The 25,661-nt window shown below is 42.7% G+C and overlaps 1 protein-coding gene across 1 annotated transcript; it reads left to right on the top strand.

Annotated features, from left to right (window-relative positions):
- The first annotated feature begins 1,532 nt into the window (after positions 1–1,532).
- On the top strand, positions 1,533–25,136 carry RBM34 (RNA binding motif protein 34). The gene is made up of 11 exons (XM_036277722.1): positions 1,533–1,640; positions 1,728–1,890; positions 2,084–2,217; positions 5,539–5,770; positions 6,949–7,008; positions 10,049–10,092; positions 20,460–20,543; positions 20,634–20,697; positions 22,451–22,490; positions 22,694–22,812; positions 24,852–25,136. The coding sequence occupies exons 1-11, from the start codon at positions 1,588–1,590 to the stop codon at positions 25,119–25,121; spliced, it is 1,263 nt and encodes a 420-aa protein (XP_036133615.1). The 5' UTR covers positions 1,533–1,587; the 3' UTR covers positions 25,122–25,136.
- Positions 25,137–25,661: the final 525 nt, after the last annotated feature.

The following is a 25,661-nucleotide window of genomic DNA, read 5'->3' as shown; positions in this document are numbered from 1 at the left end:
TGCAAACCTTTATATTCAAGGGAGAGTCACTGGAAATGGAATGTGTGGAGGAAGAATCAGGAAAGCCAGATGTGATGAGGTTGCAGTGCACAGATACGAAATCATTCTTGTGATAATAGGCAGAAGGGAAGGAATGAGATTGGGAGACATTCTGAAGGAAGAATGAATGAATTTCTTCATTGGACTGTATAGGACAGATGGAGATGCTTGAATTGCAGACACAGATAGTTGGATTTTTTCTCATCTTTGTGAAGGTCACAGTGATGGAAAACCAAAATAAGGGACTCAGAAATCAAAACTAGGGCCAAGCAGCTCGATTTTTTTTTCATGAAATTATCTGAGGTGGTCTATAGAAGTCCATATATATGCTCAATGATTTCTGTTAAGCAGATTCGGAAAAGCCAAGTGTGTTCCCATAGATTCAAAGTTAAATCCTATTTTATTCCCCAAATTACTGAATTCAGTGATTTATCTAATTATAATCTAATATTTTTCATTATCTAAAATATTCACTTGGTATGGAAAATTGGGATAGAGAATATGGGATGAATAAGACACCCATTTTATCTGAAGACACTGCTGAATATCACTAATGCAAATACATGGAGGCTTGGAAAAAGATTATATATCGTAAATGCCAGGAAATTCTCATAAGTGAGATAGTATCTGAACTAGTCTTTGAAGGAAGGGTAAATTTTGCAGGTGGAAATGAAGGATAAAGAGGAAGCGGGCAATTTCGGGGGAATGAATAATGTGAATTAGTAATAACAAAAGGGGAAGGAATAGAAAAAGGGGCTGGAATGTAAGGGCTTGGAGGGAGAGGAGTCTAGGAAGCTAAGCAGATAAAAAAGCAGTTTTGAGCCCAGCCGGTGTGGTTCAGTGGTTGAGCATCAGCCCATGCACCAAGAAGTATCGGGTTTGATTCCTGGCCAGGGCACATGCCCAGGTTGTGGTCTGGATCCCCAGTGAGGGGCATGCAGGAGTTGGCCAATCCATGTTCTCTCTCATTGATGTTTCCATCCCTGTCTCCCTCTCCCTCCCAAGTCAATAAAGAAAACGAAAAAAAAGCAGTTTTGAGTGCCAGGCATTTACTTTTCTGCCCAAGCAGGGCAGCGCAGGTTAGGGCTTTTGTCTCCAACTATTTTTAACTTTATTTTGAAATTATGTCCAATTTCAGAAAAGTTTGAAGAAGTCCATGTACCCTTCATACCCATTCGCCTGTTGTTAACACTGTATTACCCGCATCCTTGCAACCTCTTTCCTCCAACAATTTCGGGGTTTCTACAGTCTGTGTACTGGAACTGACCCCCACTGACCCGGCCCGGCTCATTCTCATTCATACTGCGGACCTCAGCTGCTCTCGCGAGACCTTTCACTTCCAAGACTAGTTTCCACCAACCAGGAAGATCACGGACCCCGAGGCTGGCCCCGCCTCTGGGCGTTTCCCGCCGCTGGTGCCTCCGCCGCAGACCGCCGCAGACCGCCGCAGGGATTCTGGAACGGAAGGGGCGTGGTTCCGGGCGGAAGTCGCCAGGACCCGGACGTGCGTGCCCCCCAGGTTTGGCTCTCGGAGGCCTCGGGCTGAGAATGGCCCCAAGAGGGAAGAGTACAGGGAGGAACAAGAAGAGTGCGGCGGAGGGGTGAGTGGCGGCGGCACGGCCCGGGCTCGGGCGGGGGGCGGGAGAGCGGAGGCGCGGTGTCGCTGAGCCTCTGGCGTCTGTCCGCAGGCAGAGCCCAGACCTCGGCGGCGGTGGGCCTGTGCAGGGAGACTACCTGGTGGGACAGGTGGCCGACAGCTTGGCCCACGGCGGGCGCCGCCCCGGGCGGCTGGCGGCCCTCTTCTGCTCCGGGGAGCTACAGCGTCAGCCGGTGTACCTGCCCGTGCCCAAGGTAAGTCCTTCAGAGCGGCTTTGAAACAAGAATCTGCCGTGCAGGGCATGGTTTCTAAAGTGGGGCAGATGGGATGAATTTCAAGTACCTTTCTTTACTGGGCCTGCCCGTGGGAGAGAAAGATGCCAACTTAGAAAGACCCCTAATTACTCAGAAGGATGAGGTCTCACACATAACTTCAAACTTTTCAAAGGAAACCACCAAAAAAAGGAAACGGGATGAGGAGGAAGAAAGTACATCCCAAAATCAAAGACCACTTTTGCAAGAACCTGCAAAAAAAGTAAAAGTGAAGAAACTTTCTGATGCAGACAAAAAGTTGGCAAGCAGGTTGGTAAGACTCTCTCTTAGTTAAAGAATTTAGATGGCAAAGAAACAGATTATTACACCTGCAGTATTCATCCTGATTTTTTTCTCATTTCATAATTGTAATTATTTTAAAAACTTGTATTATGGAAAACCTCATACACAGTCAACACTTGGAAAGATAAGGATCCTGTATGTTCCTAACAACAGCATTTGTTAATTCTGTGCCAGTCTCATTTCATCTTTACCCATTAATTTCCCCCTCCTTATTTGGAAGCAAACCTAAGACTTGTTTCATCTATAAATATTTCAACATCTATATAAACGATGAGTTGGTTTTCTTAAACTTACTCATTGAGAGAGCACATATCCCCCATTAGCTTAAAATCTTTTTTACAGTTTATTTGAATCCAGATCCAAATAATACCAGCGCATGTTCCCAGTTAACTTTTTTCTTAGGTCTGTCAAGCCTCTTATTTTGCTTTTCTTTCAGCAAGTGGTCGTGTTGCCTATTCAGAGAGCTACTAATTGCTAAGGGTTGTGAACTACATTTTATTCTCCTACTTAATATATCTATGCATATCCTTAATTTCTTCCCCTTCTCTCAGAGAATGGGGTCTTCCTCTTTGTCAAAGGTTAATTCAGTCACCTGTGCTGTGTGTACTATATATGTCCTCTTCTGCTTCCTTAGGGAGCATGTCATCATACATATTCCTTTTCTTCTCTTCCCCATATCTTTGATCGGTCCACCATATAAATGTACTTAAGAGCATCATCTGAAAAAAAGAAATCCAACCGAACAACATCCTGTCCACATTCATGGGTCTCTGTTTGGCACCATTCCCTCTACCCTTCCCTTCATAGTCAAACTATTAGAAGTCTGTGTGTGCTTGCTTTCTCTTCATGTTTTCTCTTCCATGCACTTTCAGTCTGGTTGTTATGTGATCTGACCATATTTCTGCAACAGTGTTCCTGAAGCCACCCTGACCTTGTCATATTTAATAGGTAGTACAAACTTCGTCGTGCAAGTCTTTTCTGTTACATTTCAAATGGCTGCTTTTCTTCTTGAAGCTGTTGGTTTCTTCAGCAGAATCTCTTCGGATTCTTCTTTTGTCTGTTCCTTCTCAGTGATAGTGTTGGTACCTTTACTTCTTACTTCTTAAATGATGATTTTCCTCAGGATTCTGTTCGCCGTCATCTCATGACCTTTTTTCACCCTTCATTCTGGACCGTGTTGTTTGTGCCCGTGAGCCACCATTCTAATCTTGCTCCTGATCTGCAGATCTATTTATCTGTTTGCCCACTGGCATCTGTACCTGTATATTTCATGTACACCTCATATTCAGAATGCTTGTGATGTGGCTTATTATCCTCATTAACTTGTTTTTCTGCATGAGTGGGAACCAGTCTTCCAGTGGCTTGAGCCAGTGACTTGGGAGTCATCATTAGATTTTCCCCTCTAACTCTAATCAGTTGCCAAGTCCTGATGATGCTGTCTCTTAATTATCTTTTAAATCTGTCTTTCCCTGTCCACCCCCACCCTTGCTCTGGCCGACCTATTGCCTTCTCAGCTGCATGCAGTTATAACTGTCTCCTTACTGGTCTCCTTTGTCCAGCCTTGTCCCCTGCCTAATTATCTTCTGCTCTGCTGCTGAATTGATCTTTTTTAGGCATTCTCAAAGTTTTCAGTGGCTCCCAATCCTCTGTGAGATAAAATCTAAACACTTTTGCATAACAGGCTCAGTCCTCTAGACCTTAATTGCACTCTTTCATTTCCTTTCACTCCTGCTGGGTACTTTTATAAACCACAGTGAGTGGGCTTGGACCTCTCCTTAGTGGAGCTTATGTGTGCTTTAGTGGAAGAATAGTAATGATCAACATTTATTGAGGTCTCAATATGTGGGAGACGTTACCTTTCCTTTGAGACCTTTCTTGTTTCTCTCATGTCTCTCTCTACACCATGTATTGTAAATGTTACCATTTTATTATGAACTTTGCTTTTTATTTATTTAGTTATAATTCTTTTTTTCTTCTTCATTGATTTTAGGGAAAGAGGAAGGGAAAGGAGAGAGAGATAGAAACATTGATGAGAGAGAACATCGATTGACTGCCTCCTGCATACCCCGCACTGGGGATTGGGCCCACAACCTGGGCATGTGACCTGACTGGGAATCCAGCCGGCGACCTCTTGGTGCATGGGTCGGTGCTCAACCAGTGAGCTACACTGGCTGGGCTATTTATTTATTTATTTTCTTTCTTTATTGATGTTAGGGAGCAAGGAAGGGAGAGGAGAGAGAGATAGAAACAAAAATGAGAGAGAACATCGATTGGCCACCTTCTGTATGCCCCCCACTGGGGATTTTGCCCACAACCTGGGCAGGTGCCCTGACCAGGAATTGAACCTGCAACCTGTTGGTGCGTGGGTCGACGCTCAACCACCAAGCCACACCAGCTGGTGGACTTCTGAAAGACCTTTAATTGTCTCTATTTTTGAAGGAACCCAGGAAATATTGAATGACTGAATGACTCCTACTTTTCTCCCCTCACTCCTTAAGATCCCAAATCAGTTTTCTTGTTGAACTGATAGTCAGACCTTACTTTATCCATGTGCCCCAAGACTTTATATTGTATTTGCCATTTTGGAATTTACTTTCAGCAAGCTGTCCTTTAAATATACAGGACTAATATAAATAGGAAATTTGATTTTTCATATTGGCCAGATTACTTTTACTAAGGAAGTATTTTGCAGGCATATTGAACTTTATAGACCCCACGGGGTGCTGCAGTACCCCTAGAGTTCCAGAGCAGAGAATGGAGCTAGGCATTGGGGAAGTGTCAACTAAATCTCCAAGAGCTTTAAATGAATCCACTTTTGTTTATTTATTTATTTTTATTTTTTATTTTTTTTATCCTCACCCGAGGACATTTTCCCATTTTTTTGTTCAGGTAGAGTGGGAGGGAGAGAGAGAAACATCGATGTGAAAGGAACACATCGAGTGGCTGCCACCCGCACGACCGACCAGGGCCGGAGACAAACTACAACCGAGGTACGCGCGCCCTTAGCGGGAACCGAACCCGGGTCTCTGAGGACCGCTGGTTTAAATGAACTTTTGTTGTTCTGCTGTTACCTGGCAATTTTAACATCTTCAAAAATGGAGCTTAAGTTCTCTAGAAATATTAGTCACTTTTTGATAATGTTACTTTTAAAGTTGAGACATATTTGTGAATGGTATGTGTCTATTTAGGAAAGGCAGAAGTAGGTGGGAAATACTTGTAATCATTGTGCTTTGTCAAGACCTGATTTTCATGACTCATTTCATTTCTTCTTCTTTTCCTTAAAAAAAGAGAAAATGCTCTAGCAAGTGCTGATTTAGAAGAAGAAATTCACCAGAAACAAGGGCAGAAAAGGAAAATTTCTCAATCTGGTGTTAAAGTAGCAGATAAAAAAATACTTGATGATGTAGATCACATGGCTGTCAGTCAAAGGAAGAAAATTCAGATCAACCAAGAAGAAGAGAGGTTAAAGAATGACAGAACTGTGTTTGTGGGGAATTTGCCTATCACATGTAATAAAAAGGTGAGTGTGTAAGCTGTATATTGTAAGGATTCAAAGAAGGAAATAATTCATAACTTTGTTCACTGTTCCTTTATTGAGTAAGCACACAATGAGGCATTGATACATAACGTCATTATAAGTTACTGTAGAAATTATTCTGTAGATTGCTTCTAGCATCCACCCCTCCTTTCTGTTCCCAATCACTGCCCTAATTCAGGCTTTGCAAATCTTATTTGAACAATTGCAGTAACCCAGCTTTTACCTCCTGTCACATGCTACTGTGTGCAGAGATGTTCATCTCGTTCCTTCGCTCCTCTTTCCCTTGCACTTGAAACAGTGCCCAGCTCATAGTAGAAGCTCAATCAATATTTATTGTGTAATGAATACATCCTAAGTTTTCTCCCTTATGTGGCTCACTAAACCAAGACACGCACTTTCCTTTCTGTGAGTTCACGTGATAGTCACGCTGTTAGCAGTCTCTTGGGCCAAAATTCTGCTCATCTTTTGAAGGACAATTAAATTCCACTTTAAAACAGTGCAAGGTAACTGACTTCCTATTTTTTCCCATTCCCCCTTACACTATTGTCTCCTAGCATTTTATTTGTGATTATTTTGTAGAACAGAACACATTTATAGCATAGTTTTGGTTATTGATCTTTCTGTTAGATTACAAGAGGCTTGGGGGAAGGGAATGTGTACGGTGCTTTGCACATTCAGTACATTATTTACGAATTAGAATTGATTGTAGTTCTAGCTGTAAAATATACATTCTTCACATCCTGAGTGAGTTATAAGAATAATGTATAACCTTCACACCAGACTTTTCTTTAATTCTATTGTCCTAATTCCAGACGGTTGGGGATTTCTCACAGTGACATAAGCATTAAAATTCATTTCTGGTTTGAGCCGATGTGAAAAGATGAGAGAATCTGTGGAATTTATACCCTTAGTTTACATATGGTAAAGATAATCAAGATTGAAATACAAAAATGTTATGTACCTATGGATACTAACATGAACTTATGTGTTTTTCTTTTATCCTAAGTTTTAGTAAAATTTGTTTTCCAACCTACTATTTCTGAAATGTTCTTAAAATAAAACCTGTCAGTAAAAGATGATCAGAAAGTTTTGCTTAATTCCTTTCTGTAGCACTTGATCTGGAAGTGAGTTATTTAAAGTATACATTTTTTTTCCTTTAGAAGCTGAAGTCATTTTTTAAAGAATATGGACCAATAGAATCTGTACGATTTCGTTCTGTGGTATGTTTTCTTCCCCCTTAAAATCGCATAATCTTAAGACATACTGTATTTAAATCAGACTTATTACCATGTTGGTATTAGTGAGGTAGATGAACACTTGACTTTAACCTTTTAAATCAAGAGGTTCAAATCTAGTCCAAGAAAAGAGGCGCTTTTACTATCTGTTGCACACAGTATCTATGCTCTGAACATGGAAAGACGTATTTTTTTAAATCGATTTAATGTTAAAACTATACAAGTAAATGGTATCTGACTTCACCAAGTGAGTACTCTGCAGACCAGTTATAGCTGTGTTTCTTGGAACATGAGATAAGCATTATTCATATCTTTTAAATGCAATTAATGTGGATTAAAACGTGGTAAATGTCTTTTATTTTTATTCTTTATAAATATGTTTTTTAGAGAGAGAGGGAGAGATAAAAACATTGATGTGAGGCCTGACTGGTGTGGTTCAATGGTTGAGTGTTGACCCATGCACCAAGAGGTCACCAGTTTTATTCCTGGTCAGGGCACATGCCCACGTTGTGGGCCAGATCCCCAGTGGGGGCATGCAGGAGGCGGCCAGTCGATGTTCTCTCTCATCAGTGTTTCTTTCTCTCTCTCTCCTGCTCTCTTCCTCTCTCTCTAAAATCAATAAAGAAAAAAGCCCTGGCCGGTTTGGCTTAGTGGTTAGAGCATCCACCCATGAAACAGAGTCCCAGGTTTGGTTCCCTAAGGTTGCAGTTTGTCCCTCACCCCGGTTGGGGTCATGTGGGTGGCAGCCACTCGATGTGTCTCTCTCACATCGATGTTTTTCTCTTCCCCCCTCTCTCCCTCCCGCTCTGTCTGGAGATAAATGAAAAAAAAAAAAGTCCTCAGGTGAGGATAAAAAATAAAATCAATAAAGAAAAAAAGAAACATCGATGTGAGAGAGGTACATGGATTGGCTGCCTCACGCACGCCCCCTATTGGGCTATTGGGGATCGAATTCGAGTCCGGGCATGTGCCCTGACCAGGAATCGAACAGGGACCTCTCAGTCCTTGGGACAATGCTCCATCTACTGAGCCACACCAGCCGGACGAACATGTAAATGTTTATTCCTTGTCTCTAAATGCTCTTTCTCATGTGATTCTCCAAAATGAGGCTTCTCAGCCTTGATACTGTTGACATCGTGCTGGATAATTGTTTGCTGTTGGAGGCTGTCTTGTGCATTATAGGATATTTAGCAGCATTCTTGGCCTCTACCTGTTTGATACTGGTAGCACCCTGCCCACCCAAGTTGTAACAACAAAAATATCACCAGACATTGCCAGGTGTCCTCAGACTGCCCACTTCTCTAAAAGTAGATGTTTCCCAAGGTTTTGGCACAGTTTCCATAATTTTTATCGTGGTGTTTGTTTCTCACTTTTATCACATGTGTTTTGTTGATCCTCTGAGTCCCATTTTGCCATATCAGGTCCTTGCCTGACACATTCACTTAGGTGTCTTGTCAGGATCCCAATTTCAGCATGCCCATGCTCTCCTCCCATCTAGCCCCCACCCCAGCCTGTGCTGCCTGCTGATTTTCTTTCTGTATGATTCAGTGCCATCAGGCTGCAAGCCTTGTCGTTGCTCTTGACTCTTCTTTGTCCCACTCAGCTTAGTGTTTGTCACCCCTGCCTGTTTTTCAGCTGTGTTTCTTCCTCCCAAGATGGGTTGTTCATTTATTTTCTGAGTTCTCATTACCTCTTTTTAAAAATAATTGATCGTTTATTTGTTAATCCTTACTCAAAGATATTTTTTCATTGATTTTTAAAATTTATTTATTATTATTATTTTTGATAATCCTCACCTGAGGATCTTTTATTTACACACACACACTTTTTTTTTTTTTTTTTTTTACTTAGAGAGGATGAGAAAGAGAGATAGAAACGCTGATGTGAGAGAGATGCATCAATCAGCTGCACTGGCACGCCCCACACTGGGTACCAAGCCTGAACCCCAGCATGTGCCCTGACCGGGAATCTGACCAGGACCTCTCAGTCCATGGGATGACACCCAATCCACCGAGCCAGGCCTGAGGATCTTTTTTCATTGATTTTTAGAGAACGTGGAAAGGAGGGAGGTGGGGAAAGAAAGAGAAAAAGAGACAGAGAGACAGACATCAATGTGAAGGAGACACATCGATTGGTTGCCTCTTGCATGCTCCCTGACTGGGCTGGGACTTGAACGTGCAACCCAGGTACATGCTGTTGACTGGAAATTGAACCCACAACCCTTTAATGCTCGGGCTGATGCTGTAACCATGGAGCAACCCCAACCAGGGCATTTATCATTACCTCGGGTCAGAATAGCTGCAGAGGCCTATTATGGTTCCTATGTGCTATCTACCTCAAATTTATTCAACATGCCACTATCAGCTTAATTTTCTTAAAGGACTTTTTTCTATGACTCCTGCCTGACTTGCCTTCCCCATGAACATTACAACATGACAACACAGTTGTTTCTATTTCAGTATTTTACTAGAATTTATTTTTAAAGAATTGTTTATTGATTTTTAGAGAGAGAGGAAGGGAGAGGGAGAGAGAAAGAGAAACATCATTGTGAGAGTGGAACATCGATCGGCTGCCTCCTGCACACCCCTATCGTGCACAGGATGGTGCCCAACCACCCGAGCCACACCAGCCAGGGCTTTTTTTTTTTCATCCTCATCCGAGGATATTTTTGCATTTATACTCAGATAGAGTGGGAGGGAGAGAGGGAGGAAGAGAGAGAGAAACATTAGTCTGAGAGAGACACATCGATTGGTTGCCACCCAGACAACCCCAATCGGGGCCGGGGATGAATTGCAACCGAGGTACGTGCCCTTAGCGGGAACCAAACCCAGAACTCTGAGGGCCGTCGCTCTAACTGCTGAGCCAAACTGGTCAGGGCAGCCAGGGCTTCTTAAAATGTTTTTAATCACATTATATAAGTTAGATATTTAGAATTTAATTAATTAAGATATAATTATTTGAAGTAATATTTCAAATAATTCAAATAATGAATTTTCTTTTATCCTTTTTTTTTTCCTTCTAAAAGATTCCAGCAGAGGGAACTATGTCCAAAAAGTTGGCTGCAATAAAGTAAGTTTATAATTAGAGAAAGGAATAGTGTTAAATCTTCCATTTTGGTTAAAATTGAGATCATTTCTTAGTTTCATAGATTTTTGTACTTGGATAAAACATCATGTTTTACTGTTCCCTTATGTATGTAATAGCACATAAATTTGTCAAATGTTTGTCTTTAAGCCTTAATGTAAATTACTGTAGTCACAGAAAGTATTGTAAATAACCCAGTAGAAAAAGTGCCATGAGAAACTTCAAGGATGTTTAATCGGGAGTAGTGTTTGAAGAGCTTAAGAAAGTTTTGCACCCGAATATTCTAGTATAAATTGTAAAGACCATATTTTATCAATTTTAAGGCACACATTTTCCCATATCTTAACATTTTGGAAGGCAAGGTGCATCATAAAATCAGAGGTGCCCCATGTTGCTATTGTCTGGTTGGGTTTTTCCAGAGAGAATTCCTCTTTGCTTCCAGTGGTCACCTGCGGGTACTGGAGACCACACTGGTAGTGTGGCTGGTAGTTCAAGTTCTCAAGGACCTTTCCCTCCCCACTTTCCACCTAGTCCCAAGGATAAGACATGCAAGTCTCCTTGCTCTCCCTTTATTTATTTTTTTAACTGAAATAAAGTTGACATATAACATTATGTAAGTTTAAGGCATATAACCTTTATTTTATTTATTTATTTATTTATTTTAAATCCTCACCCAAGGATATTTTTCCATTTATTTTTAGACAGCGTGGGAGGGAGGGAGGGAGGGAGAGAAAGAAAGAGCGAGAGAGAGAGAGAAACATAGATGTGAGAGAGACACATTAATTGGTTGCCTCCTGCATGACCCTGACCAGGGCAGGGGACTGAACCGCAGCTGAGGTACGTGCCCTTGACTGGAATCAAACCCATGATTCTTTGGTCAGCTGGCCGACGCTCTAACTGCTAAGTCAAACTGGCCAGGGCACAACCTTATCTTTAAATTACCTTCAATTTTATGCAGGGTTTTCTATTAGTTTCCCAATTTTGGTTATGTTTTCTTTCTTACTGATACATAAAATGATGGATTTTACAAGCAGAGGTGTATATATTATATATATTAGGTCTACTTATAGATATATTAGATAAATATACTATGCTTCAAAAACATTTCTGGAAATCAATAAAATCATTTAAAAATAAAAATATAAACATTTCTGGGAATCTTATTAAACCAACATTTTTGAATTGCAACAGTCTCTTTGGACATCTCAGCGAGTTCGTTCATATGTTCATTTCTAACATAGATTTGACAGACTAGGTCTTGACCATTCTCCTATAATCATCATAGTGCCAGGTATATGGGGAACACTTGACAGCTGTGTGTTATTGGTTCCAGTACTGTTCACTGAGTTAACCAAATGTGAGCCCTTCTGTGTGTGGGGCATTGTTCAGATGCTGTAGAAGTGCAAAACGGTAAGATGGAGCCCTGCCTCAGCCGTGCACACTTGTATTTCTGAGAGGCTGAAGCCCAGGGCTCTAAACGGGAAGATGAACCCTGCCTCGGCCGTGCACACTTGTATTTCTGAGAGGCTGAAGCCCAGGGCTCTAAATTTGGGCAGAAACAAAAACTCGTGACAGGAGTGTGTAACAGAGGCTCTGACAGCAGTGCTGAGGGGTTTGGGTGCCAGAAATACAAAGTTTGCTCACTATGAGTGACTGCCGTCAGTCACCCCCGAAATAAAAAATTTGTTTAAAAATTTAATTATTTGAAGAAATAATGAAGCAAATGGTTTAAAAAGTATAAAAGTGTACCGTAGTGAAAAGTTTCTTTCCCGTTCCTTTTTCCTAGTGAGGAGAGTCCCTACCCCAGGCAGCTGCTGTTTTTACTTCCTGTTAACTTCTTCATGCATTTACAACTCGACACGTTTATGTTCTTCCCTTTATGTGTTTATTAAAAAATTTTTTCTTTATTGATTTTAGAGAGAAAGGAAGGGAGAGGGAGAGAGAGATGGAAACATAAATGAGAGAGAACATCGATTGGCTGCCTCCTGCACACTCCCCACTGGGGATCAGGCCCACAGCCTGGGCATGTGCCCTGACCAGGAATTGAACCTGCCACCTCTTGGTGCACGGGTCGATGCTCAACCACTGAGTCACACCAGCCAGGCTATGTTCTTCCCTTTACATGTAACTTTGCCCTAATGATATTCACTATGTATGCTAGTCTGCATTTTTCCTTTTCTTGCAGACTACTGTAACTTGGAGATCTGTTTCTAGCTGTGGAAACATTACCTCCCCTTTCTTTTTCAGAGCTTCTTAATATTCTGTAAGGTGTGCCGTGGTTTGTTTTAACAGACCCTTCAGAGGTGGGCATTTAGGTTCTTTCCAGCATTGTGGCCAATACCAGTAATGCTGGAGTGACTGGCCTTGAACTTAGTAATTTTATACATGTGCAAATTTATCTGTAGGATGAACAGAATTCTAGTGGTGAAATTGCTTCATCGAAAAAGTAGTTGCCTTTGTAGCTTTGAGTGATGTCCCACAGAGATGGTAACCTGTTTATAGTCCCATACCTTTAACAACAACGTTTTTTGAGCTTTTCAATCATAGGCAGCCTGATAGATGAGAATGGTATCTTTCAGTGGCATTTCTCTTACGAGTGAGCATCTTCAATATATTCAAGTCATTGGTGCTTTCTTTTATCTGAATTGTTTCATTTACCCTTTTTTGTTGTCGTTGAATTGTTTCTCTTTTTCTTTCATAATTCAAATTTCATTGATTGTTTTAAGGATAAGTACACAAACATTTCTATTTGTACACAATTCTTAGCGTATGTTCCAAAACCTAAAATGTCATATAGGTGTAATTTTTTCCTAAATAGTTATTCCAGTGACCTTCCAGCTTAAAATTTGGAGACAAATTCTTTTTAATAGAATATCAAGTACCGCCCGGCCAGTGTGGCTCAGTGGATTGAGCAACTTCCCATGATTTGAGAGGTCCCGGTTCAATTCCTGGTCAGGACACATGCCTGGGTTTCGGACTTGATCCCCAGTGGGGGGCATGCAGGAAGCAGCCGATCAATGTTACACTCTTACAGCAATGTTTCTATTTTTCTCTCTCAAAAAATCAATAAAAAGAGCTTTAAAAAAAGAAGAATATCGCCCTGGCCAGGTTACTCAGTGGTTAGAGCATCAGCCTGCAGACCAGTGAGACCCAGGTTCAGTTCTGGCCAAGGACACATACCTTGGTTGCGCAGGAGGCAGCCAGTCAATGTTTCTCTTTCTCTCCCCCTCCCTCCATCCCTCCTAATTTGTCTAAAGATAAATGGAAAAATGTCCTCGGGTAAGGATTAAAAAAAACAACAAAAAGAAGAATATCAAGTACCAATATCTTTGAATGTTAATACACTGTTGTACCACTAATTCACAATTTAGTATCATATATACCAAATCAAATTTTCATCACAGCACATTGACAAAGTTACTAAGAAAACTGCACTACCACCCCAAAGATGTTATAGAATGCAGAAAATTCTGATAGGGAGTGGTTTTCTTTAGGAAACATTTCTACCAAAAACATGGAAATAGAAGTAATTCAAAATGTTAAGACATATTAAATGTACTACTGACTCAAAATTGCCATTTAGTATGCTTTGTATTATAGGATATAACACTACCCCCATCTTTGGAATGTTAGCTAAGCTGACACCCAAGACAATCAAAGCCTCCCATATTTGATATCTCACTGTTTTCTGGTTGTACCAAAATATAACCAACCAGCTAATGATTTCACCTCTTATCAAAAGCATTAAACGTAAAAAATGGGATGAGGTAGAATTCCTCCTTAAAAATGTTTCTAGAATTATTAAGAAACTTACATTTACGAAATAATTGATAAATATATTCCTCTGAATTGTATAAGAAGGGAGACAGGGACCACTGACAAGATGTGGTATATGATATTCATCAGACTTTGCTTCTTCCTGCTTCATCAGAGGCTGGGCTCTGAATGTGTAGTTGCTCTGATTTCCATAGGTAGATCTTTAGTTTCCTCATTGGCCGCTTTTGCTTGTTTACCCTTTGCTTCCCTTTTCCCTTCACTTTTTTGTCTGCAAATCTATCCTTTCCCACTGCCTTTGATCCTTTTCTGCTGCCTTTTTTTGGCTTTGTTTCCACTTTTGGCAGATCTCCTCTTGGGCTCCTTCACCGTCCCCTTGGCAGAGCTGAGCTTCCTCCTGGGCATCACGAGGGCAACAGACTGGGCAGGTGTGTGCTGGGAACCTTTGAGAAGCTGGGCTACCTGGCTACTGCCTCCAGCCACTGCCTAAATTGCTGGGACCTGCTGAATTGTTTCTCTTATTATTTTTCTTTAAATATGGGTGTTTTTTTAAAATGGATTTTAGAGAGGAAAGGAGGAGAGAGGAGAAAGAAACGTCAGTTGGCTGCTTCCTGCATGCCTCCTACTGGGGATCAAGCCTGCAACCCCGGCATCTGTGACCTCTTGGTGCAAGGGACCAGTCAGCTGAGCCACACCAGCCAGGGTGTTTCTCTTATAAATCTGTGGGATGCTAAGGAAATTTATCTTTTGTGATTTGAGCTACAAATACTTTCCTCTGTTTTCATTTGTTTTTTTTTGCTCTGTTTATGGTCTAAGTTTAAACCTTTTCTCTTAAGTTATAGTCTACCTTCAGTAAGCTGCACATGCTTGAAGTGTACAGTTTTATGATTTTAACATTTGTATGCACTCATGAAATCACCACAGTCAAGATCCTGAATACTGATCACCCCACGTTTCATCACTTCCCACTCCATCCCTGGTGACCACTGCGCTGCTTCCTATCTCTGTATGGTAGTTTGCACTTTCTAGAATTTTATGTAAGTACATCATACTAGATGTACTCTTGTCTGAGTCCTTTTGCTCAGCGTGATGGTTTTGAGGTGCATCCATATTGCTGGATGTTCAGTGGCTTGTACCAGTTGATGGGCATTTGGACATTCAGGTTATTTCCTGTTTTGGGCTGTCCTGAGTAAAGGTACTAAAAACATTCGTGTCCAGGTCATTTCTCTTGAAAAAGTACCTGGAGATGAGGGATTGCTAGGTCTGATGGCAGGTGTGTCTGAAATTATTTTCCAAAGAGGTTGCACCATTTTACAGTCCCACCAACAGTGTGAGAACTCCACCTGCTTCGTGTCCTCAGCAGCCCTTGGTGCTGTCATTCATTTCATTTTAGCCGTTCTCAATATTTGTGGCTTTGATTTGTATTTTGCTAATGACTAAAGATATTAAGCATCTTTTCATGTACTTATTTGGCTATTTTTTGGTGAAGTATTTGTTCAAAAATGTTGCCTGTTTTCTAGTGGCTTTTTGTCTTACTGAGTTGTAAAGAGTTCTTTATGTGTTCTGGATGCAAAGCCTTTTTCCGATGTGTGTTTGCCCCAGTCTGTGGCTAGCCCTTTTAAGGGTGTTTGGTTTTTTGTTGTTATTATTTTTTAATCCTCACCTGAGGATATGCTGTACTGATTTTATTTTATTTATTTATTTTATCCTCACCTGAGGACATTTTTTTCCATTTTTTGTTCAGATAGAGTGGAGGGAGAGAGAGAAACATCGATGTGAAAGGGACACATCGAGTGGTTGCCACCCGCACGACCCAACCAGGGCCGCGGACAAACTGCAACCGAGGTACGTGCCCTTAGCGGGAACCGAACCCGGGTCTCTCTGGACCGCAGGCTGACGCTCTAACCGTTGAGCCAAACCGGCCAGGGCTGTTGCACTGATTTTAGAGAGAGAGAGATCAGTTGCCTTTCGATCACGCCCTGACTAGAGATCGAACCCACAACCTAGGTATGTGCCCTGACGAGGCATCAAACCTGTAACCTTTTTTGTATGTGTGGTGTATGTGACAGTGCTCTAACCGACTGAGTCACCTGGCCAAGCAAGGTTGTTTTTTCAAAGAACAAAAGTTTTCAGTGTGATTGCAGATCCAGTTTAGAGGGTGCTGCTGTTTGCTGGACTGGTGGGCAGTGGGCCAGCCTCAGGATACAGGCCCTTGTCTCTGTGTCTCATAGCTGTGCCTGATTGGCTCTTCTTCCCTTGGCTGCCAAACTGCTCTGTGCTTTTAGTGGGTCTTCCCAGATGGCAGGAGGCCTCCCTTCCTCTGGCCACAGGGGTCTTCCCTGTGTTAGGGTGTGGGAGGTGGAGAGTGTGCTGCTCCTGTCCCAAAAACTTGGCCTCCTCCTCCATAGGGAAAAGAATCCTGCTTTGTGCCTACCCCACACCACCGTTGGCTCTTCTCCAGGCTCATAACCCCTCGTGGATGTTCTTGGGCTCCCTCCTGCCCTCACTTTCTCGGGAACCCTGGTGGAGCAGATGAGTGAGCACCCATCTTCTGTCAGCAACCTCCAGTGATCCCATTGCAGGCCCAGCCCACAAGCGGTTAGATTTAGATTTCAGTCAAGAGCATAACTGACACCTTTCCTGCTTGCACGTGCTTGCCTAGTGCCCAGCCTGCGAGCTTCCTCCTGTCTCCAGGCCGCTGGCTTCCCCTTGACTTCAGCTTTCTGCTGGCGTCCACAAAACTTACGATGTGGTCGCTTATCGGTTTCTTCTTGTTTAGGGCAGGACTAATGCTCTTCCTGGCTTTCTCCCATCTGGTTGGAAGTGAAGCTCTAGGTGTCACTAACATCTGGATGTCATTAGTTCAGAATCCTCCATCAGGTTTCACACAGTACTGCTCTTGCCCAGGACGATGGGGCAGAGCCACAGGCTCGCTCTTTGTAGTTCCGGCTCCAAGGAGAGCATTGCTCACAGTCACAGAGGAGTGCACTACAGTTACTAGATTTATTTATTTATTTATTTATTTCCTTTATTAATTTTAGAGAGAAGAGGAGAGATAGAAACATTGATGAGAGAGAACATCTATTGGCTACCCCTGCATGCCCCCACTAGGGATATGGCCCACAACCTGGGCATGTGCCCTGACCGGGAATTGAACCAGCAACCTTTTGGTGCATGGGTCAGCGCTCAACCACTGAGCCACGCCAGCTGGGCTATATATATTTATTTATTTATTTATTTTGCATTAATCTTCAGACACAGGGTGGGGGAGAGAGAGAGAGAGAGAGAAACATCAATGTGAGAAAGACACATCGACTGGTTGCCTCCCGCATGACCCCAACCGGGCCAGGGACAAACTGCAACTGAGGTACGTGCCCTTACCAGGAACTGAACCTGGATCTCTCTGGTCTGTGGGCCGACGCTCTAACTGCTGAGCCAAACTGGCCAGGGCTAGATTTATTTATTTATTTTTTAATCCTCACCCAAGGATATTTTTCCATTTATTTTCAGAGTGGAAGGGATAGAGAGAGATAAACATCAACGTGAAAGAGACACATTGATTGACTGCCTCCCACACAACCCAACCAGGGCCAGGGACAAACTGCAACCGAGGCACGTGCCCCTGACCAGCGTTTGGTCCATGGGCCGATGCTCTAAATGCTGAACCAAACTGGCCAGGGCCAATTATTAGATTTTTTAAACGTCACTTTCTGTTTGTGTTGTCTTGTGGTTTGTCTTAGTTTATTGAGGCTGCTATAACAAAATATCACAGACTGGATGGCTTAAGAACAACAGAAATTTATTTTTACAGTTTTGGAGGCTGGGAAGTCTGAGATCAGGCTACAGCAGATTGGTATTGCGAGGGCCAGCCCTTCTCACTGTGTGAACACATTGCGGAAGGATCTAGAAACTGTGAGGTCTCTGTTGTTGTTTTTTTAAATCCTTACCCGGAGGCTATGTTTTTTGTAGATTCTAAAGACAGGAAGGAAGAGGGAGAGAGAGAAACATCCATATGAGAGAGAAACATTGATCAGTTGCCTCCTGTATGTGCCTGGCCAGGGATCAAACACAGAACCTGGTTATGTGTCCTGACTGTTGAACCTGCAGCCTTTTGGTGTACGGGATGATGCTCCAACCAAATGAGCCAGACCAACCAGGACTGTGGGGTCTCTTTTATTAGCGAGAATAGAAGGGAGGGAGGAAAGTGGGAGGGGGGGAGAGAAACATTGATGTGAGAGAGACACATTGATTGGTTGCCTCCCACACACGCCCCAACTGGGGCTGGGAATGCAACCTGCAATCCAGGTATGACTGGGAATTGGACCCACAACCCTTGGATGCACAGGTTGACATTCTAAACAGTGGGCCACATTGGCCAGGGCTGTGTGGTCTTTTTCATAAGAGCACTAACCTCTTCATGAGGAGCTTACTTTTATGACCTAAACATCTTGCAAATGTTGCATTTGGACGTTGGCAGCATTGGTATGTTGCATAGAAAGAGTAGGGGTTCTGTAGTCAGTCAGACTTGGTTCAAGTAGAGACTGGTCACTCACTGTCTTATCATTGTGGTTACATAATTCTCTGAGCCTCAGCTTGTCCATGAAATCCGGAAGTTAACTGTTACCTCATAGGTGCGAGGTTAGATAAGTAAACTGTCTGACACAGTACCTGGCATATATTAGGCATTCAATAAATCGTAGCTAGTTTTATCAGTATAAACTGTTAGTACAGTACATTATTATAGAATGCATGAGCTGTGCCTTGACATTATTTTCTAGTATCTTTCTTGATGATGCTCATTTATTAGCATTTTTTGTTACTTCAAAACATAGGGTGATGTCTTTAGGGAAAGATCTGTGGTCTTTTTGCCAGTTGGCCACCTCTAACTTAATCACCATTTTGCAAACCTAGTATATAAATTATTTTAGGCATTGAGCAGCAATGGCTGCAGTCATTAAAACAGAGTTAAAACTAGTGATAACACTCCTCCTTTTGCTAGAATAGTGCGCTGCCCACAGCCCTGACAAAGGAGTGAGTCACACCTGAGCCTGATCAAAACTCTGGATCCAGCCCTGGCCAGTGCAGTTCGGTTGGTTGAGTGTCTCTTTATACACCAAAGAGTCACCAGTTCAATTCCTGGTCTCATGGTACATGCTGAGTACGAGCTCAATCTCCAGTGGGGGCTGTGCAGAGGCAGCTGATCAATGTTTCTGATATTGGTATTTTTCTCCCTCTCCCTTTTTCTCTCTCTAAGATCAGTAAATATGTATTTTTTTTTAAAGCTCTCAACCTAGCTGCTAATTTGCAAGAAATGCAGAGGCCAGGCACATGTGTTGAAGTGCACTATGAGCCTAATTGGTAACATCCCGGCTTTGGGAAGTTCCGAACAGGAATGTGAAGAGAGATAAAGAGGGAATCCTGTAAACTAAATAAGATTCAAAAGACATTTCAAGGGGAAATGGGCAAGACCGAAGTGTAATTTCTAGGAATAGACACTTGGGGGCAACACCACCTGGACACACAGGAAAGTGCTGCCTGTAAAAGCAGGGATGTGGGATTACCTTTGGGGAGAGGGTGGGTGCAACCAGGAAGCGCCACAGAAAGAGGCTTCCAGGATGGGTGGCAGCTGAAGGGTGGTGACCTGTTAATAATTCACTAAACTGTGCGTGTTTGTGCAGGTTTTATTTTATAGTAAAAAGGAAAAATGAAGTTGTCTTTCCCATCTGTGTGTGTGTGTTGGATACAGAGCTGCTGCTAAGGTTATAAACTCTAGGCTGCAGCATTGCCTGGGTGGCCCCTGCTCCCTCACGGTGAAGACTAGGAAGGAGGCATGGGCGCCCTGGCCGGTTTGGCTCAGCAGTCAGAGCGCTGGCCCGCGGACCAGAGAGACCTGGGTTCAGTTCCCACTAAGGGCATGTACCTCGGTTGCACTTTGTCCCAGGCCCCTTGGGGTTGTGTGGGTGGCAGCCAGTCGATGTGTCTCTCTCACATTGATGTTTCACTCCCCGCCCCCGCGCGCCCCCCCCCCTCCCCCCCGGGCTCTATCTGAAGATAAATGCAAAAATGTCCTCAGGTGAGGATAAAAATAAGAAAAAGAAGGCATGGGTGCCCTGGCTGGTTTGGCTCAGCAGTTAAAATTGTCAACCCTTAGACCAAAGAGTTGCAGATTCTATTCCAGTCAAAGGCATGTACCTCAGTTGCAGTTTGGTCCTCGGCCCTGGTTGATGAGTGGGAAGCCACCAGTTGATGTGTCTCTCTCACCTTGATGTTTCTTTCCCTCCCTCCCTCCCTCCCTCCCTCCCTCCCTCCCTCCCTCCCTCCCTTCCTCCCCCCCATCTGGAGATAAATGGGAAAATATCCTTGAGTGAGGATTAAAAAAAAAAAAGGTATGGGTTACATGTTTTGGCTGTAGTCTGTGTAAGTGCTGTGTTATTTTTGAGTTATTACTAAATATTTATTGAAAGAGAAAACTTCCCCTAGGAATTCTATCGTATGTGTTGATTGAGAATAGAAAACAAGCAGTATTTATTTTGGTGACTTTGAGATTAACAAATTTTACTGTTTTTTTTCTTTTGTAGACGTAAAATTCATCCTGATCAGAAAAATATTAATGCTTATGTTGTATTTAAGGATGAGAGAGCTGCAACTAAAGCATTGAATAGGTAATTTTATCTCTGAGTATTTTTAATTCTCTGGTTTCACCTTAGAGCACGTTACAGTAACGGCCGTTTCCCTTTGCGTGTGTGATGCAGGAACGGGGCCCAGATTGCCGATGGATTCCGTGTTAGGGTTGATCTTGCCTCAGAGACCTCATCTGTAAGTAGTACATGTGTGTTTAAAGAACTTAGTCTGTAGAGAGAAACATTTCTTCTGAGATTTTTCTTGGAGAGGAGTGGAAATCGGCAGTATGAGGGAAACAGAAGGGAACAGCTTTGCCATCTGGCTGCAGCGTTGGTCCCTAGATGACACAGGAATTAAGTCACAGTAGCTTCTGGAACTTGGCCTCCCATTCTCACCATTAGGTGGAAATAATCTTGGGGAGTTAGTCTGGAAGGTACATTAGGGACTTCTGGGCAAACAGTCTATGGACTGCGGTCTAAGAAGTTAAATTTCTCATTGAATAGTTTTTGAGTCTTTATTCTGTGTCAGGCAAACTGTGCTAAGATCGTTTCAATTTTCTAGGAGTTCCCAGTATAGTTGAAGATGAACAGATGGGCTGATTGTGACATTACTATTTTATGATGAATACTGCCATAAATGGTCAGGAATGGCACATTGGACTTAGGGAGGTATCAGCAAGAGGAACAGGTAGAAAGAACTTATCTTTCAGTCTTGCAAGATAAGTCAGTGTTACCTAGAGCAAAAAAAATTAAGAGGATGAGGATATTCAGGCAGGAAAAACAGTAGAAATGGTGGGGAGCAAAAGTTCATTTGCTCAGGGGTTGGCGAGAGCTTGCTACAGTTGTTAGTGGGTGGAGTGTGAGGAGGGGCAGTGTTAAGAGTTGCTATTGGGCCCTGGTTGGTTTGGCTCAGCAGTTAGAGCGTCGGCCTGAGGACCAGGGAGTCCCGGGTTCAATTCCCACCAAGGGCATGTACCTTGGTTGCAGTTCATCCCCAGTCCTGGTTGGGGTTGTGTGGGTGGCAGCTAATCGATGTGTGTCTCTCACATCGATGTTTCTCTCTCTCCCTCCCACTCTGTCTGAAGATAAATGTAAGAATATCCTCGGGTGAGGATTAACAACACAAAAAAGTGTTGTTGGGTAGATAGGTAGAGGCTCTGGTCTCCATGATGAGTGTGGGTCCTCTCTGGAAGGTGTTCCACAAGTTTAAATGGGGAGTGAGGTGACCAGGTTTGCATTTTAAAGAGGTCTCTTGAAGGATGGTTTATAAGCTCACCACAGAAGCATAGAATACACTACTGGTGGTGGTAGAGTGGCCTAGTTGAGAAATGACAAAGGCTGTTGACATCCCTGGCTGTGATTGTGGCTCAGTGGCTGGACCAAAGGGTTATGGGTTTGATTTTCAATCAAGGGCACGTACTTGGGTTGCAGGTTTGATCCCTGGCCCCAGTCTCAGGGTACATTCGGGAGGCAACCAATTGATATGTCTCACATCAGTGTTTTTCTCCCTTCTGTCCCTTCCACTCATTCTAAAAATCAATAGAAAAATATCCTTGAGTGAGGATTAACAAAAAAAATTGTATTAGTATCCAGCCACACCGTTAGGTTAGGTATTACCGTGGCATAGTGGCAGAAGCGAGTAGTTACAGCAGAGACCACAGGGCCCACAGAGCTCGAAGTATTTGCCATCTGGCCCTTCCCCCGACGTAGCCGCCTTTCTCCAGCACTGCCAGGTGCCAGTCACTGTTCGCTGTGAACGAAAGCCCACGCCCTCCTGCAGGCTCACTCCCATTCCAGTGGAGAAGATATAAGAGACAGACTCAAACAAGGGACAGGTGTGAGGTGGACACAGGCCATGGGCCCCTTTCACATGCGTGGGGGAGGGAAAGGCTGGGTCTTAGGATGACTCCATTCTCTGTTCCAGTTAGGGATTTCTCTTTGTGTTTCAGAGGGACAAACGATCAGTGTTTGTGGGGAACCTCCCGTACAGTAAGTATGCATAAACAAAGCACCTGTTTATTGTTAAACTAACCACTGAGTAGTAACTGTTTTGCCTTAAGAGTAACTTTAAGAAGTGTGGAATGTAGCACAACTGGTTTCCATGGACTGTGTAACTTGCTGTGTTATGAAGCCTCCAGCTTCCTAAGGCGAACCAGAGGCTTTGCTTCCACTTTGGTTGAATTTGTTTTTAGAAGTTGAAGACTCTGCGGTTGAAGACCACTTTTTGGACTGTGGAAACATCGTGGCAGTAAGGATTGTGAGAGACCAACTGACAGGTGTCGGCAGAGGGTTTGGCTATGTGCTCTTTGAGGTATGGGAGACTAATGTGTTGTCATTGTTCTTTGAAATAAGCCGGGAGGGCTTGTCGCTGTGTTTCATCATTCAGACATAACTATCACTGTCACTCTCAAATTCCTGAATTCAGAAACTGTCATAATAGAATTGCACCTAGACAGAAGATGTTCCAGTTCCCCAGTTCTCCGTGTCAATGTTATTAATATTTTAAATATTGGATATTAAAGGTGTGAACTCTGAATCTCTACGTTCTGTAAAATGGAGAATAGAATGGACCTGTCACTCAGGTAGAAAATTTTAGTCTTGTACAAAACTAGTTCTGTTTAGTTCACTACATACTATCAGTATTTCATGCCTAACATTAGAACATACTTAAAATTAGAACATACACACTGTCTGATGGCACTTTAGTTCTTCCTCCACATCACTGATACATTTCCTTTCAATTATTTCTTGTGCCTTTTTTTAGTTGAACTTATATCTGTGCACATAAAATTTTGCAACCAGCTTTACGTTGTTATCTGTTGTATTGAGCAATGGAAGATAATTTTTTTTTTCTTTATTGATTTTTAGAGAGAGAGGAAGGAAGAGGGAGAGAGAGATAGAAACATCAGTGAGAGAGAACATCAATTGAACACCTCCTGCATGCCCCCCACTGGGGATTTGGCCCACAACTTGGGCATGTGCTCTGACCAGGAATTGAACTGGGACCTCTCAGTCCATGGGACAACGCTCAATCCACTGAGCCACAGCGGGTGGACAAGATTTATGACCATTAAGACTCCTGACCTGTATTACCAGCTAGCTTTAAGAAAACCCTGGTTGCCCTGGCCGGTTTGGCTCAGCGGTTAGAGCATCAGCCTGTGGTCCACAGAGACCCGGGTTTGGTGCGCGCTAAGGGTGTGTACCTCCGTTGTAGTTTGTCCCCGGCCCTGGTTGGGTTGTGCAGGTGGCAGCCACTCAATGTGTCCCTTTCACGTCAATGTTTCTCTCTCTCTCACTCTCTCTCTCTCCTTCCCTCCCTCCTACTCTATCTGAACAAAAAATGGAAAAATGTCCTCGGGTGAGGATTAAAAAAAACCAAAAAGCAAGAAAACTCTGATTGGTTCGGCTCAGTGGTTAGAGTGTTGGTCTGTGGACCAAAGGGTCGCAGGTTTGATTCCCATTCAAGGCACGTTCCTGGCAGTTTGAGTACTTCCTGTGGAAGCATGTGAGGAGCATAATTAAAAGACCACATCCACTGCTGGTGGGAATGAAGACTGGTGCAGCCACTATGGAAAACAATTTAGTGTTTCCTCAAAAAATTAAAAATGGAACTGTCATTTGACCCATTGATTCCACTTCTAGGAATATATCCTAAGAGGCCTGAAACACCCGTCAGAAAGAGTGTATGCACCCCCATGTTCATAGCAGCACTATAATCACTAAGACCTGGAAACAGCCCAAGTGTCCATCAGTAGATGTGTGGATTAAACAGCTGTGGTACATGTACACAATGGAGTACTATGCAGCTGTAAGAAAGAAAGATCTTTCATCCTTTGAGACGACATGGAGGGACCTGGAGAGTATAATGCTGAGCAAAATAAGCCAGTCAGAGAAAGACAAGTATCACATGATCTCACTTATTTATGGAACATCATGGACAAAATAAGCTGATGAACAAAAAAGATTCAGAGACATGGAAGTAGGGAACAGACTGACAAATCTCAGAGGGAAGGGAAGTGGGGGTCGGGAAGAGATCAGCCGAAGAACTTACATGCATGTGTGCTAGCCAGTGGGCACTGACAGCAGTGCGGTGAAGGCGGGGGCAGGGGGAGTGGGGAGGACAGTGTGGAGAGAGGAAAAAAAGGAGGGACATCTGTGATACTTCCAACAACATAAAATTTTTTAGAAAAGGAGACCACAGCAGCTGGCACACTGGGACTGGACCTCCTGGATACAGAAAGGGGAGGGTTTTCCATGTACAAGCTGTTATAATCCTTTCAAGTTGCAATTTTATTAGTTTCTTTGCAGATGAGTTTCTGGTTATAATGAATATATTGATTTTTATTGCAGAATACAGATGCTGTTCATCTTGCTCTGAAATTAAATAATTCTGAACTGATGGGAAGAAAACTCAGAGTCATGCGTTCTATGAATAAAGAAAACATAAAACAAAATTCAAAACCCAGTTTGAAGAATGTTAGTAAACCTAAGAAGGGACTTAACGTTGCTTCAAAAAATGTAGGACATCCTAAAAGTTTATTTATTGGAGAAAAAGCTGTTCTTGTCAAGAAGAAAAAGAAAGGACAGAAGAAAAGTGGACGAACTAAGAAACAGAAGTAGCAATTTGAAGCTTTTTTTTTCTACTGAGAACTGGAAATAAAAATGTGGTGAACCCTTCTATTGAGTTTCAGAATTTTTTATGGATAGTGTATGTGAACATGGACACTTTTCAGTTATTCTAATTGAAAATAGTACCTTTGGAACATTTGTTTTAAGATATAGGTAGAGCCTGGCTGGTGTGGCTCAATGGTTGAGCATCAACCCATGCATCAAGAGGTCGTCGGTTCAATTCCCAGTCAGGGCATATGTCCAGGTTGTGGGCCCAATCCCCAGTGGGGGGCTATGCAGGAGGCAGCCAGTCAATGTTCTCGCTTATTGATGTTTCTCTGTCTCTCTCCTCCCTTTTGTCTCTAAAATCAATAAAGAAAATTTATTTTTAAAACAAGAAAAAGATATAGGCATGGATTATGTGTTACTGCTAATGGTATAAGAGATCAGTTTTTTTTTTTTTTTTTGTTTGTTTGTTTGTTTTATCCTCACCCGAGGACATTTTTCCATTTTTTGTACAGATAGAGTGGGAGGGAGAGAGAGTGAGAAACA

This window comes from Molossus molossus, unplaced genomic scaffold, assembly GCF_014108415.1.
Source record: "Molossus molossus isolate mMolMol1 unplaced genomic scaffold, mMolMol1.p scaffold_m16_p_23, whole genome shotgun sequence".
Taxonomy (NCBI): domain Eukaryota; kingdom Metazoa; phylum Chordata; class Mammalia; order Chiroptera; family Molossidae; genus Molossus; species Molossus molossus.
This window is presented reverse-complemented; position numbering and strand designations above follow the sequence as displayed.

Coding starts and splice junctions, on each gene's coding strand:
- RBM34 (XM_036277722.1), top strand. CDS start 1,588: ATGGCCCCAAGAGGGAAGAGTACAGGGAGGAACAAGAAGAGTGCGGCG. Junction 2,218..5,538: donor GACAAAAAGTTGGCAAGCAG/GTTGGTAAGACT, acceptor CCTTAAAAAAAG/AGAAAATGCTCTAGCAAGTG. Junction 22,813..24,851: donor TTGGCTATGTGCTCTTTGAG/GTATGGGAGACT, acceptor TTTTTATTGCAG/AATACAGATGCTGTTCATCT.